The following is a 10,072-nucleotide window of genomic DNA, read 5'->3' as shown; positions in this document are numbered from 1 at the left end:
ATGGACACCCAGGGGCGTCGTCCTCCCTCTGCCTGGGGCTGGAGCCTCAGGCACAGAGAGGTTACGTGACTCGTCCAAGGTCGCACAGTGAGCTGCTGGGGTGTGTGTAGAGGGGTGCGGTTCTGACAGCGCGCTTGGCTCACAGGCCCCACTTTGCATGTCGGACGCCGCGTTGTGCCCGCAAGCAAGGTGCTTTTGGGTCGGGGCGCCAGGTGAGAGGACAGCGCCCCCCGCCTGCCTCAAAACGTGGCTTTTCAGCGCCGCCGCCGCCGCCGGGTCGCCTGGGCAGCCTGGCGTTGGCGTTCCAGGTCGTGGCGCGCGCGGGAGCGCACGGGGCACTGCGGCCCGGGCGATTAACGCCCGGCCCCACCCGCCCCGGACCCGGAGGGCGGGCGCCTTCCTTGCCCTGCCCCCAAACGGAGGTCCGCCGGCCTCATTAATGAATGAGAGGTCTAAGGCTCAGCGACAGTGACCTGACCCAAGTCACAGCTGCTAAATTACGGAGCCGGGATTCGAACCCAGCGGTCCGGATTTTTGTGGCCTCAGGCCCGAGGTGGCCGTGTGTCCCTGGGCGAGTCCATTCCCTCCACCCGGCAGCGGGGCCGCGCGCCCCCTCCCGTCGTGGCCGCGCATGCCCAGTCTTCGGCGGCGCCGGGAGGTGGCGGCGGGCGCCCCAGCTGCTTTGCATTGACGCCAGCACCCGCTGGAGGTCACCGCTGGGGGCTGGGCGCGGCGTGCTGCCGGCAAGACCCGGTGCGGAGCACGGAGCCGGAGCCGCGCCGCCCGCAGCTCCCGGGTGAGCGCAGCCGCTTCTGCGTTTCTCGACGGCGCGGCCCCAGACCCCGCCTGAGCCGACGGCTCCGTCCCCACCTCGCGGGCTGCGTCCTCGCCGCCCTGACGGGCGTCCTTCGCCCCCCAGCCCTCAGCGGCAGGAGCGTCTAGGCCAATCTTCCCCGCCGCCGGCGCTTGGGCCAGGGGCGTTTCTTCGCGGGGCGGCGGCCCAGCAGGCGAGGCGGCGCGGGCTGCGGGCCCGGCGGGCGGCGGCGGCGCGGCGGGGAGCGCACTTCCCCCGGGGGTCGCGCCGCCCGGCGGCCAGGGCGGCGTCGCTCGCGCGGCGCGGACTTGCCCGCTCCCGGGTTGGGAGAGCGCAAATCTCCTCCCCCGAAATTCCCCGGAAGCGCGGCGCGGCCAGGCGAGCGCGGCGATGTGAGGGAGGCGGCCGGCGGCTCCCGCCTCAGGAAGGGCATGTTCGGAGGGGCGGCCGCGGCGCGCCGCCCGCCCCAGCGCCCCCTCCCCAGCGCCGCCGCCGCCGCCGCGCCCGCACCGCGATAAAAGGGGCGGCCGCACTTCCTGACGCGAGACCCGCGCTCGCCGCCGCCGCCCGCCCAGGCGGCGATGACACGGCGCCCGCGGCGGCCCCGAGGCGCCGGGCGGGCCGTTTGCTGACCGGATCGCGGCTGCCCGCCAGCGTGTCCGCCGCGCCGCCGCCAGCATGGGCTGCGCCCCGAGCATCCACATTTCCGAGGGCCGGGCGGTGTACCACGGCGGCAAGGAGGCCGAGGACGCGCCGGGCGCCGCCGCGCCGCCGCCGCCCGCCGGGCCGCGCCTCCCCCCCGGCCAGAAGACCACCGCCTCGCCCGGGGCCCGCGGCGCCGGCCTCGCGGAGTCCGAGCCTCGCGACGGCAGCGGCAGGAAGGTAAGGGGCGCCGGCGCTTGCGGCGCGGTCCGCGGCGAAACTCGGGCCGGGCGGCAACTTTCCCGCGGGGGTCGGGCGGGGCTCCCCTCTCGTCCGGCTTTGGGCGACTTTGACGGGGCGCCAGCACCCGCTTGCCGGGGCAGCGGCCCGAGGGAAGCCCGAGCCGCGCGTCCTCGGACCTCCCCGCTAGGCTTGCGGGCAGGACGCCCTCCGAGCCGCGGCGTCGGTTCCCGGGACCCGTCCGACGTCTCGGATGGCGGGGCCCGCTGTGAACGCGCCCGGGGCGCTCGAGTCCCTTCCCTACACAAGAGCGGGGAACCCCCAGGATACCGTGGCGCGCCCCTGCAACGTTCAATCCGCGTGGACTTTGTTCTTTGGGCTCTCGTGATGGGGAGGGGTGGGCGGCCAGCCCCGGGAAGCCGCGGCGCTGGGTCTCACCGCCCTGTTCTGTTTTCCCTCTGTCAGTTCTGCACATGCATGCGGTTGCGATTTCCCGGCTTCTCTGGGACTATCAAAACGTGACCTGAAGCAGCAGCAGCCCTGCCGCATTGCACGTGTATCTGAGGTTCACGGCTGTTACCATACGTGTTGTATGGAGAGCATACGTAATGAGAAAATACTCTCAGAAACGCGATTTTTGAAGCATTCAGCAGAACGAAGTTAATTTTTTATTAAGGAGTCTCCCTGGGACATTTTGTGACTGCTTTTCACAATTGTGTCTTCTCCAGCGCGCACCGCCTTGGCTTATGTTTCGTCAAAGTTTCTGGGCTCAGTCTTCGTTAAGATTTCCTAAAGGAAAGATAATGGAAAAAAAAAGGGGGGGCGGGGGGGGGTTTCAGTAAGGCACACAGCAGCAGCTTTCCAGTTCTCTGATTTGAAATTGTAGAGCTGATTTCATGCGTTTATGTTTTATTAAACTAGGAAAAAATTTCTGGGGTGCGTGGCCTCAGATACTTGATCATCCCTCTCATTGCTGCTGCTTTTTAAAAAGTCATTTGCGAAGTTGTTTGGATTTCCTGGCTTAGTGGGGATTGCTAGACCTCCCAAGTCTGATACCGTTTGTTCACTTTCTGTGTTAAATTTCTAGCAGTCGTCCGTGACGCTTTTTCTATACGAAAGCGAAAAGTCTTTTTCAGTGTTGCATAACCTAGATGAAGTGACTTCCCCGCCCCTCCAGTACCCTAGGTGAAAAATCTAACTTTGTTTCGATTATCGGAAGTTGGATTCCTTCTATAGATTCTTGAAGAAACCTGTGGTGTAAGTTTTAGACTGTGAACAAGCTGCTCCTAATGTCAGCGTAGTGCTTAGACATTAAGCCTACCTAATTGGCTTAAGAAAAGCATTACACCTGTGAAGTTAAATATGGCATTGTTAACAGCTTTCAAGTTTTTGACCCACATCTGATACTGGTTTTCTTGCATTAACTAATAATGAACTTTTAGGTCACCAAATTAGGTGTTTTAGAAAGAGGCCCTGTGTCTTGCCTTTTTGTGGTGGTCCAGGTGTCCTAAAATTCACGTGTGTCTTATAAGCATCTCCAGTGCAGCAGCTTCTTCTTCTGCTGTCCACAGTCTGTGGGCCCCTGAGTTTTTAAGAGTCTTACATATTCTGTTCCATTGTCAGACCATTGTTTTGAGTTGGGGCCCAGAAAAAGACATTCATCATTTACAGTGCTTAATCCTTTGGCATGCATACAGTAGCTCCTAAATAAATGTTTGCTGAATTTGGCTCTTTATTGTTAACTGAACGATGAAACTTTTCACTCACTGGAATTTTATTCCATAAAATCTCCAATATAGGCTTTAAGGTAATATTAGTATTTCTAGAGGAGAAGTCAGACTGTAAATAACAACACCAAAACCGCAGAAATGCTTGTTAGTCACAAAATGTGTATGTTGATACCACATCTCAGTTACAGATATTTGTATGTAGGCATTTCAGGTAATAAGGCAGAGGTAAATATCAGCATGTTTTTTATTTTTTAGTTTGTTTGGTTTTTTTTCTTTAAGGGAAGGAATCTTTTATTTTCATTTTTTATTTTATTTTTAAGATTTTATTTGAGAGAGAGAATGAGAGAGGGGTGAGGGAGAGAGGGAGAAACAGGGAGCCCAATGCGGGACTGGATCCCTGGACCCCAGGATCATGACCTGAGCTGAAGGCAGACGCTCAACCGACTGAGCCATCCTGGTGCCCTTTTCTTTCTTTCTCTTTTTTTTTTTAAAGATTTTATTTTATTTTATTTTTTAAAAAGATTTTATTTATTTGAGGGAGAGAGAGACAGGGAGAGAGGGAACACAAGCAGGGGGAAGTGGGAGAGAGAGAAGCAGGCCTCCCGCCGAGCAGAGAGCCCGATGGCGATGACAGGCTCGATCCCAGGACCCTGGGATCATGACCTGAGCCGAAGGCAGACGCTTAATGACGGAGCCACCCAGGTGCCCTTTAAAGATTTTATTTTTAAGTAATCTGTACACCCAGTGTGGGGCTCCAACTCACAACCTCAAGATCAAGAGCTGCATGCCCCACCAGCTGAGCCAGCCAGGCGCCCCAAGGGAATGAATCTTTTAAAATTATCAAATACATTCTAGAAATCTAAAAATACCTGTTTAGAGAAGATAAACTTCCAAGGATTTGGCAAAATCAAATTATTATACAATTAATTTGAATTCCTTTATATTAATATACCAAGATCCAATTTTAGTTTATTAAAAATTATTTCTTCTTGGGGCACCTGGGTGGCTCAGTCAGTTAAGCATCTGCCTTGGGCTTAGGTCATGATCCCAGGGTCCTAGGATTGAGCCCCCCACAGAGAGCTCCCTGCTCAGGGGGGAGTCTGCTTCTCCCTCTGCCCCTGCCCCTGTTCGTGCTCTCTCTCTCAAATAAAATGTTAAAAAAAAAAAAATTTCTTCTTAAAAATACAGTAAATCAGCATATCACTGAATGGATTTCAAAAAGAAGTTCATTGGGGAAGTTTTTGTATTTTAGTAGTACATATAGAAAACACTGGTTCATCAAAATGCTTGGGAGATTGATAATTGCATTTTCAGATTAAGTGGTGTGTCCCCCTACTTCGTAGTATATCCCGCATGTGTTCCCTGAAGCATCTTGTTGACTGTTAATAAGTATTAAATGAAAAAAGGAGCCATGTCAAAATAAGTTTGGAAAATACTGGCTCAGACTAAGTTCTGCACATTTCTCTTATGCAGGATTTGTCAGAAAACTTCATTTCCTAAAATACACTGTGAATCTCCAAATGGTGTTTAGAGTGTGCAGCATTTCCCAAACTTGTTCGATTATAGAGGCTTTTTATAGAGTTGTGTCTTAGGCCACATGTTAGGACATGATTCCTAACATGAGATACCAATATTCAAAGTACAAGAAACATGCTTAACAGTAGAACACAATAAACGTGATTTGCTTCTTAATGATTCCAAAGGTACTTCAGCATCTTGTAATACATTAGGCTGGGTCATCTTATATGAACTTATTTAAGTGTTACTAAAAATGTTCTGTTTATTCATTTCAGAAGTTATAGTCTGTGTGGTTACAGATAATGAATGCTGTGTTCAGTTTGAACACTTAGAGTTTTGTTTTATTTTTAATCAGCTTGAGTTTTAACTGTAACATTTCAATATTTTCTTGTCAGTCTGGATTTACTTGGTCTTCCCTTTCCTTAGCTAGGACTTGAGTTGCCCTTGAAAGATTTGAGTGTGGAGGCAGGAGTGTCAGAGGAGAGCCTGTGCACCCCCTCCCCTTTTTGCAAACACCCAGTGCACTGCTGTGATCCTCCCCCCATTTGTCATTTAACAGCTCTGTGAGGGTGGCACTCACGTCTGTTTTGTTCACTGCTCTATCCCCCACATAGTGGGCCTTCCACAGACATCTGTCGAATTAGAGAATTGTGTGAACCAGGCTGGAGAAGGGGAAAATCCACCCAGCCCATAGAAAGGAAATAGAAACCAGTTTTAACTAGAGTGGAGGCTGGAGGATTTAGATCTGGTTTTGTGGAGATCTCTGGTTATTGCCCTTTCAGAGCATTTATACCAGGGAATAATAGAGTTCTACCGCGGTGAGCGGAGTAGATTTCCTGCTGAAGGATTCGTGCAGCTGGGCGGGCAGCGCACAACAGGTGACAGGTAATAGGGGGCCACACACTGACGTCTCCCGGAGGGTTCCTGGCCTGAGCACCCAGAGTCCACTCACGCCCACTCTCCATCCTGTCGCTAGTCTTCACTTCTGTCCTTCTCTTCTCCTTCCCCCAGTTTTCTTGTATTTTTTTTTTTTTTACTACCTTCCTCCTCTTCTTCCCTTCCTCCTCAAAACTGATCAGACTTACCAGCTTTAATGTCCCCCAAAGTTTAGTGGTTTCTTGGTGTTTCTTAGCTATGGAATAAAATATGTTGCTTGCTCTTAATGTACAGAGTGGGTTAATCAAATTTTTCTATTTCCCTTAACTAAAGCAAATTTCTCTTTGTGTGACCGGCCTGATTTTTTACCCCCACTAGGGGACATTGACTCTGGGTAGATGATGGAATTATTGAAAGTTTCCTTCGGAAAGTGTAGTTGACAAAATGAGATCTAACTTTCTGTTCCTGAAATACGTGACTGTAATTTATCGCTGTAGATACTGCTTTTTCATTTTCTTGAATTCTTATTATATATATAAAATACTTTGCATTTATATTCTATATTGTTTTAGTGCTTAGTATCATTACCACCTTAACATGAAGTGTGGTTCTTAAGATAGACGTTTTAAATGTCACAACTCTTATCAGCACAGACCTGTGCTGGGCTAGCCCAGACGCTCCTTGCTGAAGTGAGGGTTGGGATAAGGCCTGTGGTCCCCTTCTGACACAAATGTTCCCTGTGAAATGGCTTATGACACTGGTTGTTTTTTTTTTTCCTTTGTACAGCTTGCCCATTTGGGATGGGCCCTTTCATAGGGGAAGTTTCATGATGTGAGTCTGCAGGGTGAGGCAGATGTCTCAGAATAACGTAAAATGCCTTAAAGGACAAAACTTTTTAAAAATTAACATCAAAACTCAAGAGAGGGCGAAGTTTCTTAGAACATGAGTAATCCCTTGGTCTTGTCCAAGGTCAGTGGCTTCAGCCTGCTTTCTCAATACAGTAAGGTGGTAGGAGGCGCTGGACTCAGAAGTTCCTGGAGGGCAGACTATTCATATTCATAATACCCACCATTTCTTGGATGCTTTTGATGTTGCAGGCACTGTGCTGAATGTCTTACAGATGTTATCTCATGAAATCCTTACAACCCCGTGGTGACTGGTGTCATTTCCATTTGCAGATAAAGTACTGTAGGTTAGAAACTCACCCACGCTCATACAGGTGAGACTATTCAAACCCAGCGCTCCTGGGCTGCTCTCTGTTACTCCCTATCTCCGTTACATTTCCCATCCTCTGGCTTTCTGCTAGGTTGCAGATGTCGCAGGTCCACCTGGGTTTTGAGCAGGTATCCTGAATCCACATTATCAGGATTTTGTGAAGTCATGACCTGCTGGGGAAATTGGTTCCAGCCCTGCCTTAGGTTCCTGTGTTTGTGAGAGTCGGAGCCGTATTTGGCCCTGCCCCAGTGAGCTGAAGTCAGGCATCTGGGAGGCCGCCTCATTTGTTCTCTTTGCTCTCCGACAGGAGTTGGCAGGCCTCCCTCGAGAGGCCTTGTCACTCTCCCCTCCTCCTGCCCAGGCTTCAGGTAGCCTTCCTTAGCCAGGAGCCCCCCTGGAGCTAGTTCTTCCCCTCAGCCTTTGTCCAGAGCACAGCACTCCCTACCTCCAGCTCTGCATGTGTGCATCTTCAAGGCCCTACCGACGAAATCTTTCTTGAGCCCCTGGTTGTACTTGCACTCTCTTTTCTCTGCTCTTAGGATCTTCCCCTGCAGCCCTTGGAGATCTGACTTGAGCCTGCGGTGGGATTACAGGCCTCTTGAGGACAAGGACTGTGTCCTAGATTGCTTACATTTCCCAAAGCGGTTAGTACACTCAGTGAATGTTTGGATAAATACACCAGTCTCTAAGGCTGGGAGGGCTTTTATTCCTGTTCCACGGGGCTCTCTCACCTTATTTAAATTTAACAAAAATTGTTGGGGTGTGTTGTATGTGCTTTCACAAAAAGCCAAAATACCCTGAAGCCAGTGATTAATGTGTGGGGTGATTGCTAAAGCTTTTGCCTTCAATTCTGGCTGCACTAGGGTTGAGCAATGTTCCTGGGTCCCCTCCTTCTGTTCTACTTTTGTTCTGCTCTGGTAAGAAGAGTGGTGGAATATCTTGACAGAGAAGTGTTTTGACAAGTTTTGTACTGCTGTTTCTTAGCTACAGGCGTCGTGTGCAGTCTGTCCATCTACACAGACCGGAAGGATGTCACAGATCTCCCTAAACTTTGAAGATGGCCTCAAAGAACCGGGGGAGTGGGGCTTGCCAGTGCTTCTGTGCCGAATGGGTTTGAAGTAGACCTTGGGTCGGTGAAATCATGCTTTTTCACTGTCTGCTTGTGTCTGTCTCCGCTGTGCTGCTGGGGACAAGAGCCGCTTCGCTCCTCGCACTCTGCTGGTGGCACAGCCCAAAGGGCTGGTCACGCCAGCAGTTTGCACGTTGCCTTCAGCTGTTCGGGGAGGATGGTAGCTCCCCAGTGAGGTGTGTCTGAAAGACCACAGAAGAGCCAGAGACCTTTGTGTTGGGTCCAGCTCCGTCAGGCGCTGGCTGTGTGGTATTTGCCAAATTCCGATCCCGGGTTTTCTCAAGCATAGAATGAGACCAGAATACCCAGGTTTAGGTGAGGATCACTTAAAATAATCTGTGTAGAAGCGTTTTGCAAACTCCAAGGCACCAGCACGTGTAAGGATTGGGCTTTTTCTTTTAGTCGCCTCTCTCAAAGGCAAGCTTCGCTCAGATATATCCGCTTATTTTTTTAAAAGCCAATCTCTTCCCTTTGAAAATATGTTTTTGTCTTTTCTCTAATATTGTGAAAAATTTTAAGCATACAGTAAAGTTGAAAGAATGCGTACCCATCTACCTTCCACCTAGATCTGCAGTTAACATTTTCCTCTGTGCTTTATCACCTCTTTCTATCCCATTATCCATCACAATGTTTTGTTTTTGCATGAATTTCAAAGTTTCAGACATCACTGTACTTAACTCCTGAACACTTCAGTATGCCTGTCACTTACTAGAGTTCAAAATTTGTTTCCTTTTTGTTTGACAAATGTATATACTGTCTAAATGCAAATCTCTGCCAAGATACACAATATTACCGTCCCCCAGTGGAGAGTTCTCTGTGCTCTTTCCCCATTCCTGACCCCACCTGCCAGCAACCACTGTTGTGATTTTTATCCATTATAAATTATTTTTGCCTATACTAGGCTTCATAGCAATACAATCTTAAAATATGTATTCTTTTGTATAAGGCTCCTTGTACTCAGCACAGTATTTCTGTGATTCATCTATGTCGCACACGCTAGTCATGTGTTTTTTCTTGCTAAGTAGTAATTTTGTTATGACTAGATCCCAGTCCACTTCTTCATTCTCTTGTTGATGGAGAACAACAGGGCTCTTTCTAATTTTTGGCTATTAAGAATAAAGCTGCTATGAATATTGTAGTATAAATTATTTTGTGGGCATATGCTTTCATTTCTCTTAGGGAAACACCAAGTGGAGTTGCTGGATCATAGGATAGCTGTATGTTTAGCTTTTTAAGAAGCTGCCTGACCTTTTCTGACATGGTTCTACAATTTCACACTCCTGCCAACAATGTATAATAAAAGTTCAGTGGCTCCACATCCTTGCCACTGTTTGGTGTTATCAGTTTCCTAATTTTATCCATCCTGGTGGATGTGTAGTGGTTTCTCATTGTGGTTTTGACTTGCATTTCCTCAATGGCTAATAATTTTGAGTACTTTTTATGTGCTTATTGATCGCTTATGTAACTTCCTTTTTGAAGTTTATAACACTTTTTTCTTAAAAGGAAATATAAATCCTTTCATGACCCCTGGGTACGGAAGAGCTTATTAAACAAGTTACACAAACCATTTGCCATAAAGGAAAAGGTTGATAAATTCTACTACCTTAAAATAAAGTACTTCTCATCAAGAGAGTGAAAAGGAAGGAAAGCCACAGTTTGGAAGAAGAAATTTGTAACACATAATACCAATGAAGGATTAGTATCCAGAATACATACAGAACTCCTGCACATCAATTAAGAAAAAGACAGCCCAGTTGAAAAACAGTTAAAGACACAGACCGGCCTGTTATTTAAGAGGAAACCAAATGGCTGATAAACACATGAAAAGATGTTTGAGCTCATTGGGGAAATGCAAATTAAAGCCACAATGAAATAACATTTTACACCCACGAATTGGCAAACCTTTAA

The 10,072-nt window shown here is 49.2% G+C and overlaps 1 protein-coding gene across 1 annotated transcript in view; it reads left to right on the top strand.

The window, feature by feature from the left end:
- Positions 1-766: 766 nt before the first annotated feature.
- Positions 767-10,072, top strand: part of PDE8A (phosphodiesterase 8A) — a 156,213-nt gene continuing 146,907 nt past the window's right edge. Inside the window, exon 1 of the mRNA XM_078078839.1 lies at positions 767-1,696. Coding sequence (XP_077934965.1) covers positions 1,493-1,696 — 204 coding nt within the window. The 5' untranslated portion in view covers positions 767-1,492. The remainder of the gene's footprint in view (positions 1,697-10,072) is intronic.

This window comes from Halichoerus grypus, chromosome 8 (assembly GCF_964656455.1).
Source record: "Halichoerus grypus chromosome 8, mHalGry1.hap1.1, whole genome shotgun sequence".
Classification (NCBI taxonomy): Eukaryota; Metazoa; Chordata; class Mammalia; order Carnivora; family Phocidae; genus Halichoerus; species Halichoerus grypus.
This window is presented reverse-complemented; position numbering and strand designations above follow the sequence as displayed.